Consider the following 23,460-nt stretch of genomic DNA (forward strand, 5'->3'; position numbering starts at 1 on the left):
CAAGATGCAACGTCCTAGTAACATTTGTAACATACATGTCTAGGGAAACTCCTGCCAGTAAACTCTCCCACGATTGTCTGGAGCAAAGAGAAACACCCACTACTCCTGGGTAAGGGAGAATGCAACTCTCTCTCCTTTATTCCACTATGCAGCAGTGGAATCCTAAGTGTTTTTCGTGCATCTGTGGGTGAACAGACTAGGTAAAGGACAAAAAGGAAGGGAATTATAAGCAGCAGGGGAAAAGGGGATGGAATTTTAATGATCCTTTGTCCATGCAAGATTGCACTTTAAAGATGCTTTAGCTATTCACAGCCATAGCTACACTACCAATTAAATGCGCTATTTGGGCAAAAACATCCAAACATAAGCATAAGATTCCCCTGCAGCCCAGCTACTTAAAATGAGTTGGGGTTTTCTTGCAAAAAAAATCCTGTTTTCATTTTGAAGATGTCACTTTTCATTTGAAAGGCTCTTACACAGTGTCTACCGTGTAATCAGGAAATAATTTTACTTTGCTCTCCTCTTCTTCTCTATTAGGAAAGTAAAGTAGGCTGACTCTGTCCTATTGATGTGCTGTAATTGAAGCCTAGAAGACACTACCACACGTGTATCTGATAGCAGGGCAGTCATTCTTCAAACCAACAAAACACTTGAGTGGTGAAAGGAAAGGAAAATACCACTTACTGCTTTGTGAGACACTCCTTCAGTGCTGCATTTTCATCTCGACATTTTACCACCATGAGAAAACCACTTTCTTGACAGCATTTTGTGAAAGCTAAAGATAAAAAAACCACAATAAATAGTTGGTTCATATCTGATAAATCTCCATTGCTTGTCACGCCTTTCCAATCTGAAGTGGTTAAAATGTTGCATCTGGTATTAAACCTCAGAACAAGAGGACTACACTGGGATATGTTCTGTCATACATAAAGCATAAGGTGAAGATAAGTCTTTTCTTTCACCACTTCAAAAAGCTATTGTAAACACAGCACTGATCATAAACTGAATATAATCACGGAACAAAAGTGGAGCAGATGCCCACAGAAACCAAGTAAAATCAAATATAAAACAAAAAGTTTAAACATTTTTAAGGTTAGCAAAGCAACTAATTTCAAACACTAAAATGATCAAAGTTCCCCTTTAAGTAGAATGGGGGACAGGTAAAACCTATTTAATAGAATGGGCAAAACTGTTTCAGCTAAATGGGGAAAAGTTTTAACACCTGGCAAGTTTATTTTCGATTTGTGTTCCTGCTGGTAAGATTCTCTTTGCTTCTTATCCCATTGACAACGGTCAGGAAATAAGGTTAAAATGTCCATTGTGGTACAGTTAGTTGCCACTTTCAGCTCAATGCTGTCTCTAGCCAGATGCTGGTCAGAACATGCATGTAACAAGTAATGCCAGAGATCCAGACCTGCGTACTTGTTTTAGGCCAGTGATGCACAAAGTCAAATAACTAGTGCTACAGCCAAAGGACTAGCATTTTCAGAAGGAGGCTAGCAATTATAGATTTCCATAAGACTAATAATCTTGTTAGAATGTACAGATCATTCATGAGTTACAGCATTCCAAGCAAAATGGCATTCTGTGGAGGGGTGTGGTCCAGCGATGGTGGCTTAAAGAAGGTTCCCCATGAAGCTCTGGACCAACATGCAGCCATATTCGCCTGTTAACAGTACTGACGAAGCGACAGGGATTCTGCCTGCCAGAACATTGCTGACTTTTTTTCCAAGGCTCATGTGCCTCAGTAGACAGCAGAGAACAAACAATAATAGTGTAACTGCAACTCAGAATATATGGAGTGCTCCTCTGGCACCGGCAGATACTGAAGGTTTCCAATCCCCAAGGGAACAATGTCTATGCCCATATATTCAACACATAGTCTACTGACAAGGTAATAAATTCCCAAGTTGCCTCACAAATAAGGGAAGCTTGACTCTCCCCTTTGAACACTAAAATTTTAATCGACCCTCAAATGTTTGAAAACAAAAAAAAAAGCATCTGGCCCCAGCAGGTTCACCTTACTCTATTAACACTCGAATACACTTATACCAAACTTCCTCAGTACCTAGAACTCACTTTTAAATGGGAACACATTGCTCACCAACTTTCTGGGGGCTCATATTTCTTTCATCCCTAAAAAAGACAAATATGCCTCTCATTGTGCTACCTATTGCCCAATTTCAATGCTGAACACAGATCACCTCAGCTTATTTCATCGATGCCAAAAAAAAACCTTAGACTGGGAATTCCCAAAGCTAACCCTGAAGATAAATGGTCTTGGAGATATGAGAAAGCGGCTTAATGCCATCTACTCTCAACTCTTTTTTTTTTTTTTTTTTTTTAATACCAGAGTCACTCCTGCATTATATTAGAGTAAACCACATTAATGTGTTACTAAACCCACAACAGTAAAATCAGTCTGTGTAAGCTCCACGAGCAGGGCCCTCATATTCCTTCTGTACTGAAACGTATTGTAATTGTACTGTCTCCCTTATATTGTAAAGCGCTGCGCAAACTGTTGGCGCTATATAAATCCTGTATAGTAATAATATATGCAGTAAAGCATGCTCGATATACTCACTATGGAACCCAAGGGGTTAATCCTCCGCACTGTGTAAAAATGCTGTTTGATCCTGACTTCTCTGATCCTCCCCTTCTTTCAGTACACCCCTCTTATCTCCTAAGACATATGTTGTGGAGACATTCTGTACATGCTCAGTTGGTGTGTATTGCTAGAGAGGGGTTTTTTTCTTGGGAGAGCTCATGTGATCAGCACAGGGCCAATCAGCACTGTCCAGACAGAGGCCATCTTCCTAGAGCAGAAAGAAAACTACTACTACAAGCTTTAACCAGTGCTCTGCTGGACTCAAGACTGCTTGTCACGGCGTGCCTGCTCCTCTGTAGGAATCCCTCCACCCCCATCCTGGTGCCTGTGTCCACTCACACACCCCCCTTCTCATCCTGTAGCGGCCTTTGAAGTTGAGCCACACAGGATGAGAAGTGTCAGGTCTCCCCCCTGCCACTGTCACTTCCTCCCATCCTGCGCAGCCGAATGGAAGATGACCCCCCCGTGGCGGCATTCACACCTCTCCGGCCATACAGGTTCTGGAGCAGGGCCGCTGCACACCCCCCGGCGGGAGCAGCGCGGGCACGAAGTTTCCCGCGCCGAAGACAAAGGCCGCGCTCTCGAGAGTGCAGCCCGTGTCAAGGGGGCATGCCTCGTTAACCCAACGCTGGGCCGTCCATTGCCGGGGCAACCGGGAAGTGTCCTGCGCCGGCTCAAGAAGGCCGGCGCGTGAACCCGGCGGGTGCGTGTGTGCTCAATCCCTGCTCGGGACAGAGTGCTGTGCGGGGTCTGCGCTGAGGCCAGACCCCACAGCCAAGAACCTGCCGAGCCCCTGCAAGCCTGCTGTGTCCCTACCTGTTGAAGCCTGCTGTGTCCCTACCTGCTGAAGCCTGTGTCCCTACCTGCACAAGCCTGCTGTGTCCCTGTCTGCTGATCGCTGGTCGTCCCTGGAACGCCGAGTGCCGTGAGGTTCCCTGTCTGCTGATCACTGGTCATGCCTGGAACGCCCAGTGCCGTGAGGTTCCCTCTCTGCTGATCGCTGGTCGTCCCTGGAACGCCAAGTGCCCTGAAGTTCCCTGTCTGCTGATCGCTGGTCATCCCTGGAACGCCGAGTGCCGTGAGGTTCCCTGTCTGCTGATCGCTGGTCATCCCTGGAACGCCGAATGCCGCGAGGTTCCCTGTCTGCTGATCGCTGGTCGTCCCTGGAACGCCGATTGCCGTGAGGGTCCCTGTCTGCTGATTGCTGGTCGTCCCTGAAACGCCGAGTGCTGTGAGGTTCCCTGTCTGTTGATCGCTGGTCGTCCCTGGAACGCCGAGTGCCGTTAGGTTCCATGTCTGCTGATCGCTGGTCGTCCCTGGAATGCTGAGTGCCATGAGGTTCCCTGTCTGCTGATCGCTTTGTCCCTGGAAAGCTGAGCCCTGCGAGGATCTCGGTCCGCTAACCGCTGCTGTCCCTGGAGAGCTGAGCCCTGCGAGGATCTCGGTCCGCTGACCGCTGCTGTCCCTGGAAAGCTGACCGCTGTGAGGGCCGCTGTCCATTGTGGAGTGTCCCTGGAAGCTGTCTGTTGCTGAGTGTCCCTACAAGCCGCCTGCTGCTGAGTGTCTGCAAGCCGCCTCCCGTGAGTGTCCCTACAAGCCGCCCGCTGCTGCGTGTCTGGAAGCCACCTACCGTGAGTGTCCCTACAAGCCGCATGTTGCGGAGTGTCCTGGACTGCCCCTATGGTGGGCCCAGATAACCCTTGCCTGAACTGCCCCTATTGTGTACCCAGATTACCCTCACCTGAACTGCCCCTATTGTGTGCCCAGATTACTGCTACCTGGACTGCCCCCGAGTGCTCGGGCCATTGCTACCTAGAGTGCCCTATCGTGGGCCGGATTACAATTATGTTGGGCTCCTCCCCTCTCTTGCCCTTTTTGGGTACCTGGAAGCTACCTTCCTGCCCTGATTGAGTGCCTTCCACAGTTCAATAAAGCTTTGTGTGTTTACCATCTTCTTTGTGTGTTCTGTCCTGCCTACCCTTCCGTCCAACTGCTATATACTGCTGATGAGAATGAGGTATTTAACAGTTTATATTTTCTAAAATAATTGCACATCCATGTTCTGTGTATTGTGGGAGACCAGATATAGTGAATGCAGGGTGCTGGGTTTAGCAACACTTTAAGGGTATAGAAACTTCCAAACACCACTTTAAAGTCTGCGCTTAGACAGATGACCTCTTTTTCTCACTGAGAAACCTGGAGAGCTCTACCCCAAATCTCATAAGCTAGATACATACTCAGTTCTCCCCAACTAAACAATTTATGTATTGAGAACTGAAGCTCCAAATATCAACACTGCCAGCCACAGAACAAATAACATTAAAGTAAACCTTTTTGCAATCAGTAAAAATCAAATTCTGACAATACCTTTGGACATCTTGACTGAAGTGCATCTCCTATTTACTGCTGCTCATGCCAAAACTAAAAGGTGGACTTGGCTTTCCTGATCCTACCAAAAGCCATCAAGCAGTACACTTATCCAGAGTACTAGACTAGTGCAAACATACTTTATTTAAATGCTGGGTAGAACTGGAACAGGATGAACTTGCAGTTCCTCTCCCTGCTTTACCTTGACTATAGAGGAATGTCCCCACTTTGGACAAACATCACCTGCTTTTAGGGGCCACATTATTCACTATCAAAATGTAGAGTATTATTGCACCAGGTAAATCAGCCATCTTCCATGGTTCCTGTACTTGGACAGCATTTACACAAGGTGTACAGGATACACAACTATATCCCTAACTGGTTCAGTTTCAAAGCCTTCCTGGCAACAGGGGGGCTGGCGTTCAATGTCAAATATAACAAACCTTACCAATCTCTCGATAAAGCTCTGGCAAACAATACAGGTTAAACATTTTCTCACCACTTTGGAACCCAGGAATGTCTTCACTAACATCCAAACATCTTTTGAATCACATTGCCTAGATCAAAATTAATTGCAACATACCCCGTCCACTCACAGCTTTCTTTCTAAATGTAATTTAGGGACCTGGATTGCACTTTCACCAAGGAACAAAGAGATCATACTCTGTTCTTCGCACCAAATCATCCATCTCCTGCAGAGTCCAGGAAAACAGATATAAAGCACCCCTTAAACACACAGCACACCTAACACAACATAGCACCCCTAACATAATACAGCGCCCCTAAAACATAGCACCCCTAACACAACACGGCGCCCCTAAAATAACAGCAGACCTAACACAACACAGTGCCCTTAACACAGCACCCCTAAAACACACAGCACACTTAACACAACACAGCTCCGCTAACACAGAGCCCCTAACACGACACAGCGCCCCTAACACAGCACCCTTTAAAACAACAGAGCCCCTTTTAATGCAAGACTTCCCCTGGTACCTTAGGCAGGGCAGAGACACTAATCCTTCTGGGGTGTCCTCTCCTGGGCCTCTGGCCCGACACTGGTGTCGGCCTCATGGTGGGCTAGGTGTGGGGGGCGGGAGCTGCCTAGGTTGTTGTGTTGGCAGGTGGGCGATTGCTTGCCTTGCTGGTGTGGGCGGGCTCACGCTTTCTCTCTCGAGCTGCAGAGAATGGAGGTCTTTGCATATTGACTGGCTGGGTGGTTGCCGGCTCCTGCCCCTTGGACTTGATCTGCAGCTTCTCACGCTCCACCCACCAAAGGGCGGTCCTGTCCAGACCGTAGCCATGCCACTGCTGGGTGTCCTCTTCTGGGCCTCCCACCTGGCCGCCCGTGTCGTCCTTATGGTGGGTGGGGTGTGGGGGCGGGAGCTGGTCATTGCCTGGCTTGTTGGTGTCTTCCGCTCTCTGTGGCTCGAGGCGGGGGGCAGGAGTCTTTTCATGTTGGCGGGCCAGGCGGTCGCCCACTTGTCATGGTAACTTCCGCAGGTCCCACCCCTCAGTCCCGATCTACAGATCCTCGCACCCCGCCTGCTGTGGGGATGGCGTCGGTGGCTGGGTGGGGGGACCTGACGGAGGTGTGGCTGCAGTCCGGATAAGACTGTCCCTCCGTCCGGTTCCAGACCGTGGTCTGCCATTTAGTGACCACTGGTCTAGAGGAAAGAGGGGAGACATGATTGAAACCTTTAAATTAATCAAGAGGATGAATAAGGTTCAGCAGGGCAGTATTTTCAACAGGAAATCAAAATCAATAACATTGGGAAATTACCTTAAGCTAACTGGAGGAAAGTTCAAAACTAATCTCAGAAAGTATTATTTTACTGAAAGAGTATTTGATGCTTGGAATAAACTTTCAGCAGAAGTAGTGAGCCAGTCAACAGTACATAGCTTCAAACATGCTTGGGACGAGCATAGATCTATAAAAGCGAACGAAAAAAAAAATAAAATAAAAAAAGACAAAAACTCTTACATTGTAAGCTCCAAGGATCAGGGTCCTCCTAATCCTCTTGTACTGAAGCTGTATTGTCTCCCGTTATATTGTAAAGCACTGAGCAAACTGTTGGCGCTATATAAATATTTTATAATAATAATAATAATAATAATAAAACAAAAAAGGGGCGGACTCGATGGACCACTCGTTCTTTTTCTGCCGTCACTTTTCTAGGCTTCTACAGTCACATGGTTGACAACAAAGATCCTTATTCTGGTGATAATGCTTTGTGAATTGAGACTGGTCTTCAAAATGTGAAAAAATACAACTTCTTACCAAGTTAAATTAACTCCTTAACAGTGACAAAATCCACAGAATTCTGTAGCTGAAGAAAGCTTGTTCTATTAAATGAAACCTAAAAGATTTTACTAACAGAACCTTTATACTTTTGATATTCTTCAATGATATATGTAAGAGATGCAAAATACAAATATAGGATGCAATTAAATGGAAGGACCAATACATTCTGCATGATGGCACAAGCTGAATTTATAGCTTCTGAAATTAGTTTACACATGACTAGGGCTTCTAATACAACGTTATAGCTTTGTGATCAACAAATTAATCCTTCTTGTAAGCATTTTCTCACTCACTGACCAAATCGGATCTTCAAGTCTCGCCACGGCTGGCCTGCAGCCACATACTGTTTGTAAGGTCTTTTTCGTTTATTTAGCACAAGGATTTAATTAGAATCTTTCCTTTCATATCAGATAATAACTGCACTCTTATTTGTTTCGATTGATGCAGGCCTTTTACTTTTTTTTTTTTTCTTTGTAATGTTAGATTGGGCGTACTATGTGTCACATTATTTTACTTAAACATTTATTAACATGCTTGCTGATACAAAAGCATATACAGTATACTGTATTTTTTTGTATAGTGCATTTTTTGGACACAGCTGGCCACAGATCGCAGTAAAGGGCCAATCACAGCGACCCTTTACCATGTGATCAGCTGTGTCCAATCACACTGGTCACAAACAGAAATGCCGGTTATCGACATTTCATTTCCTCACGCGTTGTATCTGTGTGATGGAAGGAGAGTCGATCTCTGGCCAGTCTGACCGTACTTTGTTTACACTGATAATGAGGCCACTTATCACCAGTACCCAGATTATCAGTGCAGCCTCATCACATCAGTGCAGATTATTAGTGAACATCAGTGCAGATTATCAGTGCCCATCAGTCCATGTTATCAGCGACCATCAAAGCAGCCTCATCAGTGTCTCCTCATCAGTGCAGCCTCAGTGGCCATCACTGCACACTCATCAGTGCCCATCAGTTCACATAAGTGCAGCTTCAATAGAGCACATCAGTGAAGAAGCAAAATTACTTATTTGCAAAGTTTTATAACAGAAGCTAAGAAAAACTTTTTTTTTTTCAAAATTACTATTTTTTAGTTTGTTCAGCAAAAAACAAACCTCAGTGATGATTAAATTCCACCAAAAGAGAACTTTATTTGTGTGAAAAAAAATTATAAAAATGTCATATGTGTACAGTGTTGCATGACGCAGCAATGGTCATTTAAAGTGCAACTGCGCTGGAAGTTGAACATTGGCCTTAGCAGGAAGGGAAAGTGCCTGGTATTGAAGTGGTTAAAAAAAAAACCTACGTGAGCATTTTTAACATGGAAATAGCAACTACTAGCTGTGTACTGTCAGTGTAGACTGGTTTGCCATTTGGTAATTTTAGAACTGGCCATTCAGATATTGCAAGGGTTGTGACTGTGGTACACAATTAAAGGGGCCCTAGAATCAGGCAAGCTTGTTCAACAATGTGAGAGAAGTCAGTTGTGAATAATAAAGCAGATACAGTACCTTGAAAAAGTATTCATACCCCTTGAAATTTTCCACATTTTGTCTTGTTAAAACCAAAAACGTACTATATTTTATGTGATAGACCAACACAAAGTGGCACATAATTGTAAAGTGGAAAATGATAAATTGTTTTCAAAAATGTTTACAAAGAAATATTTGAAATGTTTGGTGTGCATTTGTATTCAGCCCCCTTTTCTCTGATATCCCTAACTAAAATCTAGTGGAACCAATTGCCTTCAGACGTCACCTAATTAGTAAATAGAGTCCACCTGTGTGTAATTTAATCTCAGTATAAATACAGCTGTTCTGTGAAGCCCTCAGAGGTTTGTTAGAGAACATTAGTAAACAAACAGCATCGTGAAGGCCAAGGAACACACCAGACAGGTCAGGAATAAAGTTGTGGAAAAAGATTAAAGCAGGGTTAGGCTATAAAAAAAAATATCCCAAGCTTTGAACATCTCACGGAGCACTAATCAATCCTTCATACAAAAATGGAAAGAGTATGGCACAACTGCAAACCTACCAAGACATGGCTGTCCACCTAAACTGACAGGATGGGCAAGGAGAGCATTATTCAGAGAAGCAGCCAAGAGGTCCATGGTAACTCTGGAGATGCAGAGATCCACAGCTCAGGTGGGAGAATCTGTCCACAGGAAAACTATTAGTCATGCACTCCACAAATCTGACCTTTATAGAAGAGTGGCACGAAGAAAGCCATTGTTGAAAGAAAGCCATAAGATGTCTCGTTTTTAGTTTGCGAGAAGCCATGTAGGGGACAAAGGAAATATGTGGAAGAAGGTGCACATGAGACCAGAATTGAACTATGAGTGGCGGAACACTAACACTGCACATCACCCTGAACACACCATCCCCACCTGGTCGCAGCATCATGTTGTGAGGAAACTTTTCTTCAACAGGAACAGATAAACTGGTCAGAGTTGATGGAAAGATAGATGGAGCCAAATACAGGGCAATCTTAGAATAAAACATGTTCAAGTCTAAAAAAGACTTCCAGCAGGACAACGACCCTAAACATACAGCTTTTCTTCAGCATGGACAAGGAAGCTGGTCAGAGTTGATGGAAAGATGGATGGAGCCAAACTTTTCAGATATTTATTTGTAAAAAAAATGTGAAAACCATTTAGCATTTTCCTTCCATTTCACAATTATGTGCCAATTACGGTCTATCACATAAAATCCCAATAAAATACATTTATGTTTTTGGTTGTAGCCTGTCAAAATGTGGAAAATGCCAAGGAGTATGAATACTTTAAGGTACTGTAAGTAGGCATCCTGCAACTGCTCTTTTGACCAGACCCACTTTTTACCCATTGTACACTGTCTTTGTGACTCCACAATAGAGCTCTTCCTGTTCCTAAGCCATGTCCCCTGATGCCATCATCCATGTTATCTAGTAATCAGAAGCAGTGCAATTGCAGTGAATGCCCAATAGATGGCTCCTTACTTAACACAATGATGTGAATACAGAACACACAACTCTCTACTTTTTTAGTTCAGGGCCATATTAAGTGACTTTAAAGTATAACTAAAGGCAAAACGTTTATTTTGTTTTGAATAGAGTGAAGAGGGATTAAACACATGCCATTTTGTTTTTGCTGCCTGTGCCCCCATTAGGGAGGTTCATCCTATTTTTCATATTTACCATTATCATTGAAAGTGAAAGTAAAAGAAAATCCCAAATGTTGTGTTGTCCCTAGAACAGTAATCTTCCAATGAGGACACTAGTTCCATTGACCCTGGTGACAACCAGGGAATCCCTCAGTTTGGTGGGATTTTCTCTCACTTCCTGTTTTGGATATGGGACAGAAAAAAATGTTCAAACTATTTTTTATCTTTTTTTATATTACTTACATTTTATACAAAAATAATACAAACTTAATTCATTGTGGGTTCTTGAAAGTCACAGTGCAGCAGCAGCTGCTCCCTCTGTGACTGTGCCTGCCTAAAAGACTCTCTATATAGCTTCATATGAACAGTGTGTATTCTGAGTGTTCGCTATTCAGCTCTGTAAATAGGAAAGCAAAGCAGTTGAGAGTGGTTTTCAAAACATATAAAAGGGAGCCTAGAGTTGCTCCACCTGCACACTAGCAATAATATATATAAAAAAAAAAAAATCATTAGGGGCCATACACACGCATGCAAGGAATCCCACTGAACTAATACTATGCATCTGCTATGCACTTTGGCTAAAGTGAATTATACACAAGAAATACAAAACAAATGAAAAAAAACAAAACAGACACGGTGTCAGATGCTTGGTTTAGCAATATACATTTTTGCAATGAAAAATGTCCAATGCAAGAAAGAAAAAAAACAAACATTTTTGCATATAAACGGTTAATACAAAAATACATTTATTTATATATATATATATATATATATATATATATAAATATATATCACATTAAGAATGAAAACGAAAAGGATGGATGGATATAAAGTCCTCTCACATACAGTATACAAGTACTATAATAAAAAGTACAGTACACATTCTTGAGCTGTAGTCTAGTGAAGTTATGATGTGAGGTCCCTACTGGAAAATGACTGCTGAACTGCTTTCAGTAAAAAAATAATTTCTCTTGACGCTTCTGAAGGCTGCTTTTATTTAGCAAAGCCATCGGGAGGTCCCTCTCACTTGTTAAGTCACCAGTCTTGTTTGGTTAAAAGGTGCGATATCCCAGGAAGAGACCCTTAGATAAGGCAGCAAGCTTGCTTCAGAATGGTGATAAAAACAGCCCTACTTCAAGAAGAGCGGCAGAATCATTGTCAGGTGATAAAATGAACCCTTATGCTATGGAGCTACAGACTCTATGCTTATACCCATAAATAAAACAAGGCTGCAGGTTTTATCCATATTAATTTCTCCTCATAAATCAATGCAAATTGCCATAGTTCAGTCACACATTTTTAATTGCATTAGCTCTTTACTACTTTATCTTCTAACCAACAGAATTAGGTTAGAATATTGCAGACAATTATATTTAGAGTGCATCTGCCATTTCGGTATAAAACAGGTGCTACTTTTATTTTTTTCATTTATGAAGCTTTTTTTTTTTAAGGTGATATTAAAAACACCATTTTAGCAAAGCATGTTACCAGTTCTGGGACCTACCTACAAGATAATTATTTGACTCCTTGAGGTTCATTTATAAAAAAAAACTGCTGTGTGAATGTGTCAGCATGCACACAAAATTTGCTAAAATTATTTTAACATGCAAAATTGTATTTTCTAATATTTAAGTTGACGAATGTAACATTCTCAGCATTCAACCCTAAGTGAAAACAGTCTGAAACATTCACCAAATAGTGAATATCCTAAAACAACATGCTAAGGAACTGCTGACCAGAAGAAAAAATATGTTGATAAATTGAATCTAGGGACATCATCAAAATGTTGAGTGTTTAATCAAAGGCACCACGTGTGGTGGCGGGAGGCCAAAAATTCTGAGGTTTTGAACTAGTTTTCCCTGTAACTTTGATAAAGCTCAAAAAATCCCTTCAAGGAGCCCTGCAGGGGGTTGCTGCCCCCAACATCCCGAGGTGAGCAAGAAAAAGTCGTACAGGTTTCTGACTGCTAGATTAGCTGTAGCTATGAGTCAGTGATCCCCTTGGACTTGGTCAAGAACAAAAGTTGACTGGATCACAGTGAATTATAGGTTTGTCTAGTATTTTAATAAGTCATAGACCAAATGTTTAGCAAACAATTTGATATCTGTATTAATGAGAGATATGGGTCTGTAATTTTGGGACTTTTTGTGGGTCTTTCCCCGGTTTAGGTATAGTCGTTATGGTTCATTGTAGCATCTCTTTGGGTATAGTACCCTTTGAGGCTGCGTCATTGAAAAGGGTGGTTAGATGTCGGGAGAGGATATTAGCAAATTGTTTATAGAATTCGTTAGTATACCCATCGCTATCTGGTGACTTGTGGAGTGGTAGGGAACGAAACACAGATTCAATTTCGGTGGCAGTAAATGGGTCAGAGATGCCTCGTAACTGTTCTGCGCACATAGTTGGGAGTTTAATTGATTTTAGAAAGGCTTGTATACCCTCTGTGGAGGGTTGGGGGGTGTTGCGGTCATCTTGAAGATTATATAGAGTTTCGTAGAAGTCCGCAAATGCGTTTGCAATATCTAGGGGGTTAAAGTTTTATTGGAGCTTGGATGCTGGACTGTTCTGATTTTTGTTTTAATGCGTTGGTGTTTGATTGATGTAGCAAGGATTGAAGTTGCCTTATTATTTAGAGAGTAGTATGTGGCTTTTACTTTCTTTAAGTTCAGGTCATACTTATAGAGGAGGAGAGATCAAAGTTTTTCTTTTGTTTTAAGGAAGTCCGCAGAGTTTTGCTCAGAAGGATTTTGTTTAAGTCTTCTTTTGTTTTTATGGCGTCTAAGAGTTCATCAATCTGGCGTCTTCTCCGAGTTGAGATGATAGTTTGATGAGAACTCCTTGTATAAAGGCTTTGTATGTGGCCCAAAGTGTGCTGACAGAAATTTCAGGAGTAGTATTTGTTTCGAAGAAGAGATCATGAGCATCTGCTATGATCTTTTTGTGGTTAGGATCTGACAGGAGGGTAGAGTTAAGCCTCCACGGTTTAGGAAGGGAGGTTCTGTTTTGGAGAGGTAAAGTGATGCTGACTGGCGCATGATCTGAGCAGGTTATGGAACCTATAGAGGAAGAAGAGATACGCTGTAGGGTCCATTTGTCTGTGAGGAAAAAGTCTATTCTAGAGTATGACAGTTGGGATGGGGAGTAATAATAGTACCTTCTCGGTGCCGTGCTGGCATCTCCATATGTCTTATAGGTCAATTTCATGCAGGAATTGGTTGATACTTTGTTTAGAGGATCATTTACTAGAGGTGGTACATCTCCTGCAATATTGAAGTCTCCTCCTATTATCAGTTGTCCTTGACTATTGACAGTAATAGTTTGTGGAAACGGAGTTGGTCTGAGTTAGGACTATATAAGTTAACCAGCGTAATAGGGACATCTTCCATCTTGCCCACTAGAATGTGGAAGCGTTCGCTTGGATCTGCATATTCTTCAGGGAGTAGAAATTGAAGGGAATCTTTGATGGCTGTCATGACTCCGTTTATTTTTTTATGGCGAGAGGCTAGGAATTTTGTAGATACATTTTTGATGTTAAGGGTTGTTTTAGATATTGCAAAGTGAGTCTCTTGCATGAAGACGACGTTGGCTTTCTGTGTAGCAATTTCTTTGCTTAGAAATGATCTCTTAAAAGGGGGAATTGAGTCCCGTGGCATTGATTGATAGGATATTAATCATTTGTGTAGTGAGGAGTGATGGTGCAGGCGTGAAGGCGCCTGTGGTTGCATAGGTAGTTTAAGGCTATATTAAGGCTGTTTGTGATCAGGAACGTGTTAGTGCAGAAGGGTAAGGAGGAGCGCCTGAGTGGGCCATTAGGTGTGTGAGACCATGGCGAGGCTCTGGCAGTTCGAGATTTTGAGCTTGAGGATCTTTGTATATGGTATGCAGGATTAGCATGGAGTATCAGCGACTGGTGGTGGTAGATGATTTGAACAAAGGAACAGGTAACTAAAAACCTCTTGCAAGAAACATGGGTAGTTTGAAAAACTACTGTCAAACTGGGGCAATGGAGAACAAAAAGGAACCGGAAGGTATCGCCAGATATCAGCCAAACTTGTATGGCTGGCATACACTGGAAGGGAGAATAACAATATAAGAGCCAAAACTCTGCAGCTGTAGGTTTATGAGGGATTGGTCAGGATCTGACTGTTGGTAGGGGAATGCTTATGTCCAGTCCCCCTCCATTTGTTGGTGGTGCTGCTGATTAGAGTGTGGTCGGCGATCTTCCACTTGGAGCATATTCCACTCTTTTAGAAGGTGTATGACATCCTCTAGGCCTCTGATGATGAAGGATCTTCCTTGATGTTTAATAATGAGTTAAGTGGGGAATCCCCATTGGTAGCCAATACCATGGTTTCTCAGATTTTAGGTGATAGAGACCAGCTTCTTCCGAGTGAGAAGGGTTTCTTTAGATAAGTCAGAGAAGAGCTTGATACCTGCGTAAGGAGTAGGGAGTACTGTGGGATTTCTTGCAGCTAACATAAGCTTTTCTTTGATTTGGTAAAAGTGAACTCTGATTAGAACGTCTCACGGGGTTGAAGCTGGTAGGAATGACGATTTGGGAATTCTGTGTGCTCTGTCAACCGCGGCTTCCGTGGGTGTAATAGCTGGGATTAGGCGCTTCATAAGTTGTTGGATAAATGGTAGAAGAGCTTCTTAAGTGACAGTTTCTGGGATCCCACAAATTTTTATATTATTTCTCCTCAAGCGGTCTTCTAGGTCCGTTATTTTATATTTCAGCATGTTAATCTCAGACTCTTGGTCAGCGTAGGCATCTACCACAGTATTGTGTGCTGTGAACATGGCAGACATCTTGTTCTCAATATGATGTATGCTTTTGGCGTGGTCAGATATAGCGTTAGAGATGGGGGCTACCACATTAGTTATATGCTATTATCATTGTAACAAACACTACACAGCAATATGTTTCATTGCTAATTCAGAGACCAGTTGGTCAGAAGCTGGGAATTCTTCTATGGCAGATTGATTTTGTAGTGTAGGAGAAAATAAGGTATCTGACTGATGGAAATCATTTAATAGGGGATCTTCAATCCTGGGCCTAGATTTAGCAGGGCTTCTGGATGTAGGAGAGTGTGGATGTGAAGACTCACCAGGGTCCCCGTCGTATAGTGGAACGCTCAGCCTGGGATCTGGAGTGTATGAGCTGGATTCTGCAGCAGGGATGGAGCACCTATGTAGGGATGAGCCGGCGCCATCTTGACCATGTGTGTCCTGGGCCAGGTAGTCCGTGAGCCACTGGGGGATCACGGGAGACTTCCATCTCCTCGGCATGGTAAGTGCGGGTGTCAGGGAGGTAATCCCCTTATTTATGGGTGATTATGTCCCATTTGTCGGGTTGGGTGCTGCTATGATTGCAGAGTGGCAGCAAAGCTCAGCTACGGAGCGGCCATCTTGGGTTCTGGCAGCGCATGCACCCCATTTTTTCGCATTTACTGTCTATGGTTCCAGCCTGTGGTCCCTGAAGCACCCATCAATATTGAACAACCATCTTCAGGAATGTGAGCATTGGGAATACTGTGATTAGCTTCAGGCCTAGGTACTCCAATCTGCGAGAAGGATCCATCTGACTTCAAAAGACTGAGGATACAACCAAAGCTTTGCAAAGTCTGCACTGTTTGATGGATGTTGGCTGACAGGGATAGGGAGGACTGCTCCTTTTGCTCCTTTAACATGAGAGCAGAACTAAGACTGGGGCAGGCACCTTGGGTGAAAACACGAAAGGCTCTAGAAAGGCTAAAGGGGAGGGTAACAAATTGAGAATGCTGATCGCCCACTATAAAAAAACGCAGTTAACGCTGAGGAGGAGGAGGAGGAGGAAAGATGGGAATGTGCAAATAATCATCTCAAATGTGTACTGATGCCATAACATCCTCTGGAAGGAGAGGCAATGAGCATCCTGGCAATTTCAATGCTGAATTTTTGCACCCGTAGAAACAAAATTAGGAGGAAAGATGGGAATGTGCAAATAATCATCTCAAAATGTGTACTGATGCCATAACATCATCTGGAAGGAGAGGCAATGAGCATCCTGGCAATTTCAATGCTCAATTTTTGCACCCGTAGAAACAAAATTAAGAGTCTTCAGGTTCAGAATGGGCTTGACTCCCTAATTTGGTTTGCGAACTGTAAGAAGGTTTTAGCAGAAGCCTTGAAAGTGTTCTTCTGTTGGTACAGGGAATGACACCTTGACACAAGATGTGTTCACCGTAATGGAGAGAAACGTAAGTTTAAAAGCTTGATGTGGGGAGGAGGCAGAGCGCAAAACTGCAGTTTATAGACCCAGAAATGATACTCTACACTCAAGCGATGGCTCAATAAAAGTGTCAATTGTAAATAACAGAGATAAGTCTATGAGGTGTCATGCACCTTGTTGGACTTAACCCATAGTAAGCAAGCAAATTTTGCACAGTGTCTAAATTCTTGAAGTTCAGCTTTATGACTGCACTGACATGATCTACCCCCGCTACCCAATTTTTCAGAAAACTTCCTTAATAGGATATTTCTGAGCAAAGCGTTTTGGAGTAAAAATCTTCTCTGAATGAGGCCACGTACTGCCAGCTAATCAGGCCCACACTGTGGGAATTGTCACCTTGTATTGTGAATGGTTGCAGATGGAAAAAATGCACTTTCATTAACAAAAACACTCTGGCTATTGTACTTGTCCAAGATAGTCTAGTGTAGTACCTGGATTGTGCTGTTGTCAGTTTGTGCATGAAATCTCTGCAATCATTCAGCATACAATTTGACAGTTTCCACTCTCCCCATTCCCCTGGACTGTGTGGACTAAAAAGAAGACAAGGCGCTGCAGAATTGAAAGGGAGTGTGGCTTAAAGGTGTTTGCAATTTACCCCCATAGGAAAGCTCATATTCTTAGGCTTTTTATTGATTGATGGATTTTAATGGAGACAAGTTCTATGTGCACAGGAACCCCTGGGGGCATTTAACAAGCTTTCCTTTTTTATTCTTGTGATAGTTCCACTTTCTGCTTAAACTTGTGCTCCTGCCTACCCCATACTCCAAGGGGGGGTTTCGGAGATTCTCAGGCACCCTGGGCATTAATGTTTGAAGGGCTCCAGCTCTGTACTCACTACTGAAGCTCTGACAGACCCCCATCCTGGCTCTGTCCTACACATTGGCCATACCCCCACAGGCATTTTTGGAAAAAAGACTCTGCCACTGGCAGTCCATTGCCCTCGGTCTGTAAAAACACCCTGTAGCTAATGCTACCTAATGCACTACATGCAAAGCAGAGCACCTACAGCAGGATCCAGTGTATTCTTGCAACCTTACAGGCTGGCTACATTTCTTCTATACTTCTATCTAGCCCCAGTGGCTATAATGTAGACAGGGAGAACAATCATTAGAAACAGAAAAGCTCCGTAGGAAAGAGAGAGAAAAAAACACCACACAAACACCACATCTACACCCTTCACAGTCTCATCAAGGACCATGTCCACAATGCAAAACATGGAAAGATATTTTCCTATTTTGTGGACTTTAAGAAAACCTTTGACTCTGCGGCACCCAGGTCTGTTCCTCAAACTACTGGAAAGTGGAATAAGAGGAAAAGCATATGATGGCATTAAAAGTTCATATACTGAGCACAGATGCAGCATAAGATGGTTGGGAAAAGAACAGAGCGCTTCCAACAGACTCGTGGAATCAGACACGGCTACAGCCTAAGTCCAACCCTCTTCAACATCTACATAAAGGAACTGGGCTGCAGCTCTAGAATCCTCCCTAGCACATAGACTGACTTCTGAGGTGAAGTTCACTGAGGTGAAGTTCCTGCTGTATGCGGGTGAACTCTTACTACTGTCATCAACAGAGAGAGGCCTACAAGACAGCTTGGAAGTGCTAAAGAAATACAGTGCTACATGGGCACTACCCAAATCAAAGAAAACATCATGGTTTTCCAAAGGAAGAACACAAAAACAAAGAGCCCTTCCTTTACATTAGACAACTGCACTCTTGGTGAAACAAACAGCTACACATACCTTGGCCTAGAAATGAACCAATCAGGTGGTTTCCAGCCAGCCATAGTGGCTTTAAGAGACAAAGCATGCAGAGCTTTATGTAACATCAGGAGACAGCTGTACCACCTAAAACTACCAGTAAAAGTCTGGCTTAGATTCTTTGACAGCATCTTCACTCCAATCCTATATGGCAGTAAAGTTTGGGGTCCTCTCACTTACCCAGACCAATCCAAATGGGACTCTAGCCCACCAGAAATATTTCATCTAGAATTCTGCAAGCACCTTATCCAAGTCCATTGAAGCACCTCCAACAGTTCTTGCCGATCTGAGCTGGGAAGTACAGAAGAGGGCGCTATCATACTGGGATCACCTACAAAACAGCAGTCCTAACTCATACCACCTCAAGACCCTAATGACCAATAAGGAGCAGACGAAGCCACGTGGCCTGCAACAACTCATCAGCGCCATGTCTATCCCAAACACCGAACAACCTGGACCGACAAAATCTCAAATAAAAAACATAATGAATGATTCCAAAAAAAAATATGTTGGGGAATTGAGAAATGAAAAACTCCAAGAAACTGTTTACCAGTCACTGCAGAGACTACAAACTGGCCTCATACCTGGAGGTGCTACATGACCCCAAAGACAGACTCTAAGCCTGTACAGGCTGAGCACCCACAGCCTGGAAATCAAATCAGGATGGCACAGACAGACCTACAAGCCCAGGGAGAGTAGACTGTTCCAGCAATGCGACAAGGGGGACCTGGAGGATGAAAACGACTCCCTGCTACAGTGCCCCAATTACTCATCAGTGAGGGACACTCACTTCCAGAGACTCTCTGCTCTCATCCCGGAATTCAATTCATTAGAAGAGAAGAGGAAACTTCAAATTCAACTCTGAGAAGAGGAGCCAATGGTGAAATACAGAGAAATCTCTCACTGGAGGAAGAGGAGAAAGAAAACGTCTAACTTTACCTACATCACTGAATGTTTTCGGCCTTGAGTTCTCCTTTTAATCAGTTATGAAACAGTTTAGCGCAACCTAGTTTTTTTACTGCAACTTGTTTCTATCGCTTCACCTTACTGGTTTTATACTTTCGTAGCAGTGCTATCTTTATTTACTGCTTAAGGGTGTAGGAGTTACTTCTGTTATCTGATAGCTACACTTGCCAGTAAGCCATGTCATGTTTCGCATCATAAGAAATGTTCTAAGTTACAAGCAATGTATTCAACAGCCACTGAGATATAGCAGCAAGGCTGAAACTTGTTAAAAAACATAACTACAGACATCAGCATAACTTTGCTAGCATTGCCCTGGCTGCGGCTCAAAAATCTTTACAATTTTTCTACTTAGTAGCTGGCCCTACTGAGGTGTCATCTCACCATGTATATTATCACAACACTTAAGATATTGTGATCACACTCTTCAAATAAATGAAAGTGTTTGCCATGAATAGGGAGGGCTACTTTTATTTATTTATTTTCTGTATGCTCAACACTTTGCAATGATATGATTTGCAGGCGTTAAAACAAAGAGCAGCTGAGGTGGAGGACTGTGCTAAGTGCATAGGAGCACTGAGAAGGATGCAGCGTCATTGCAAGCTGCCAGCAGGGTACAACGTGTTAAAAAGGTTAATTTTCTTTTTCTTGGAAGCCTAAAGTGACTTAGAAAATCAAGACAAATGCTGTCCAAATACAGCTGTTAATGCTGACTGTTAATAAAAAGGTCCTGTTTTATAAGGCTCTGCAAACTGCAGTAACCCCTAGCAACCAAAATGCATATTTCAAACACAATAAATTAAAATATGGTAGGGATGAGATAAAATGTGATTCTGTGTTAACTAGTTGATACCCAGGTGCTATTTTAAAATGCTGCTGAAGTTGCAAGTCTTCGTTTTAGAACTAAACTACACCCCGGTCACACCGCTGCAATTTAAAAATCGCACGATTTGTGTGCAATTTCAGTGCAATTTCTGAAGACTATTACTATTTGTGAAGATTTTTAACAATTTTTTGCAATTTACAGAGCGATTTCCATTCTGCAGAAAAAGTAATGCAAGAACTACTACGCAGAGACACGTACATGTTAAGACACTGACATTCACATTCATTAGATGCGATTTCAATTTGCAAATCCCACCAGTATGACCGGTCACTAAATATACACTGACCAGCCACTTATTAGGTAGACCTGTTCGATTGCTTAGTAACACAAATTGCTAATCAGCCAATCACATGACAACTCAATGCATTTAGGCATCTAGATGTGCTGAAGATCAAACTGAGCATCACAATGGGCAAGAAAGGGGATTTAGGTGACTTGGAACGTGGCATGGTTGTTGGTGCTAGACAGGCTGGTCTGAGTATTTCAAAAACTGCTGATCTACTCGGATTTTCACATACAACCATCTCTAGGGTTTACAGAGAATGGTTCGAAAAAGAGAAAATATCCAGTGAACGGCAGTTGTGTGGACAAATATGCCTTGTTGATGTCAGAGGAGAATGGGCAAACTGGATTGAGATGATAGAAAGGCAACAGTAACTCATGTCAATACAGACCAAAATCTCTGAAGAATGTTTCCAACACCTTACTGAACCTATGCCACAAAGAATTAGGGATGTTCTGAAGGCAAAAGAGGGGCCAACTTGGTACTAGCAAGGTGTACCTAATAAAGTGGCCAGTGAGTGTATATGAGAGTTGCTAAACCTGGCAAAGGAATTGTATTTCTTAAAATCCTGATATTCACACAGCTCTGCCACACAACCATGTGGATGAACAGCGAAGGTGCACAAGCAGGCTGAGTAGGACATCTGTTTGCTCATTCTGCTCTTTTCTATCAACAGGTTCCTTATCCAAACAATTGCATGCAGTGCACCTAACTGGCTACCAGTCCTGCCTCTCCCTCTTCCAGTCAGCGTGCTGCTGTAGAAAGGATAACAGGAGACTAATACTAAATAAAATTCAGGAACTTACATTAGCTTTAAAAATAAAGTAGGTCCCTCCTAACCCTTTTGCCTTGAATAGTACTGTAACTATACTATCTCCCTTTACTTTGTAAAATGTTATGAAAACTGCTGCCACTATTTAAATCCTGTATAACAAAGGTATAATAATGCATACGAAGTGGCATTAATATGTGTCTTTAAAGGCTAAGTTCACCTTTAAAAAAAAAATAAAAAAAAAATGAATGCACCTTTTTGTAGATAACAGAGCACTGCACCTGATTAACAGAGCATGGCTCCTGCAGACTCTCAGGATAGCTGCCTGCACGTACCTCGTAGGGGCAGGCAGTTACTCAAAGATCAATGAACATGAACTACCAGCACCCTCTTAGTTCATTGAGAACTAAAAGCAGTAAGCTGTAATGGCTGATGGTACTTGCAAGCTATTCATTCGCAGGAAACTGTATGAATGATGGGGCCGTGCTGTTTTCAAACAGTGACAGTGGGTGTGGGGAGAAGATCCCCTGCCCGCTGTCACAGCAAGGGGGAGGGGGGAATCACAGGTGCAGATGCTGGACCATGTTATATGTTTCAACATAAAAACAGGAACTTATCCTTTATTATGTACCTTGAAATCAACCTGAAAATTTGGACTAATTTTAAAGGCTGCATGGAATTCCAGCAGATAAGATGCTGGTACTGAATAAAAGTCCAAGGCCCAATGCTCAGCACAGGAGCTGAAACCATTAACGTCTGGACTCACTATCTACTACTCTACAGACCACTGTAATAAAAAAAAATATGAATAAAGTGCTTCCAATATTGTGGTTAGAAGTGACAGGCAAATTTCCCTGCTCACATGAAACAGCATTACTCCACAAATGTATTTTATTTTAGCAAAAACAAGTCTCAAAAACTCACAAAATGTTAAAATTGCTAATGCAAAAAAACATTAAAGGCATAAAAACAGTATTGTGGTACTTGTGTTGATATCCTTGCTGTGCCCTAAGGTTTATTATTGCTTGAATACATGACCCTGTTTTGATGTTTCATATGCATTTTAAATTCATGTATGTAAAAGGTTAATAAAGCGGTTTAACTTTTTGGATCATGAAGTGAAACACAGAAGGGAACTTCAATTGTGCACTTATTAATGTCAATAATCTGTTTTCACTGCATACAAATGCAACCAGGGTTGTATTAAAAATAGTATAGAAGCAGCAAAGCAAAATCTAAAATGCTAGGTTGGCTCCAGCACCATGTATTTGGCTTTGTTAAAGGCTAATACAAGAGTTTATTATTTGAACCACATCTTACAGTATATCAGCATGCGGGATTTGCTTTTTTAATTGGAGTATTATAATTTTTGTCTGGCCTTCATTTAAATAACTGGTCTGCCTATCGAGTAATGTTATATGTTATTCAGTGAACTCAATTACTATAGTTTGAATCTTATAACTTTATGGAATCAGTCTTTAACCACTAGCCTACAGGGCACTTATACCCCCTTCCTGTCCAGGCCAATTTCCAGCTTTCAGCGCTGTCACACTTTGAATGACAATTGCGTGGTCATGCAACACTGTACCCATATGAAATTTATCATTGTTTTTGTGACAGATAGAGCTTTATTTTGGTGGTATTTAATCACCTCTGGGTTTTTTATTTTTTCTTAAACAAACCAAAAACCACTGAAAACTTTGAAAAAAAACCCTTTTTTTCTTAGTTTTTGTTATAAAATTTTGTAAATAAGTGATTTTTCTCCTTCACTGATGTGCGCCAATGAGGCTGCATGATGGACACTGATGAGGAGGCACCGGTATGTGGCACTGATGGGCATTGACAGGCATCATTGATGGGCACTGAAAGGCAGCACTGATATATGGCACTGACTGGCACTGCTAGGCAGCACTGACTGGCACTGATATGCGGCACTGGCTGGCACTGATTGGCAGCACTGATAGGTGGCACTGATTGGCATTGATAGGTGGCAATGACTGGCACTGATGGGTGGCACTGAAAGGCAGCTCAGATGGGCACTGATATGTGGCATGGATGTGCACTGGTAGGCACTGAAATGTGGCATTGATGTGCAATG

General features: G+C 42.5%; 1 protein-coding gene across 3 annotated transcripts in view; it reads right to left on the reverse strand.

The window, feature by feature from the left end:
- CMC1 (C-X9-C motif containing 1) overlaps window positions 1-23,460 on the reverse strand; it is a 77,001-nt gene that overhangs the window by 14,816 nt on the left and 38,725 nt on the right. For all 3 annotated transcript variants that reach the window (XM_089690811.1, XM_089690819.1, XM_089690808.1), the window contains one exon: window positions 685-775. In XM_089690811.1, coding sequence (XP_089546937.1) covers window positions 685-775 — 91 coding nt within the window. The remainder of the gene's footprint in view (window positions 1-684; window positions 776-23,460) is intronic.

This window comes from Staurois parvus, unplaced genomic scaffold (assembly GCF_062004578.1).
Source record: "Staurois parvus isolate SC_StPar_1 unplaced genomic scaffold, SC_StPar_1.0 ptg000021l, whole genome shotgun sequence".
NCBI lineage: Eukaryota > Metazoa > Chordata > Amphibia > Anura > Ranidae > Staurois > Staurois parvus.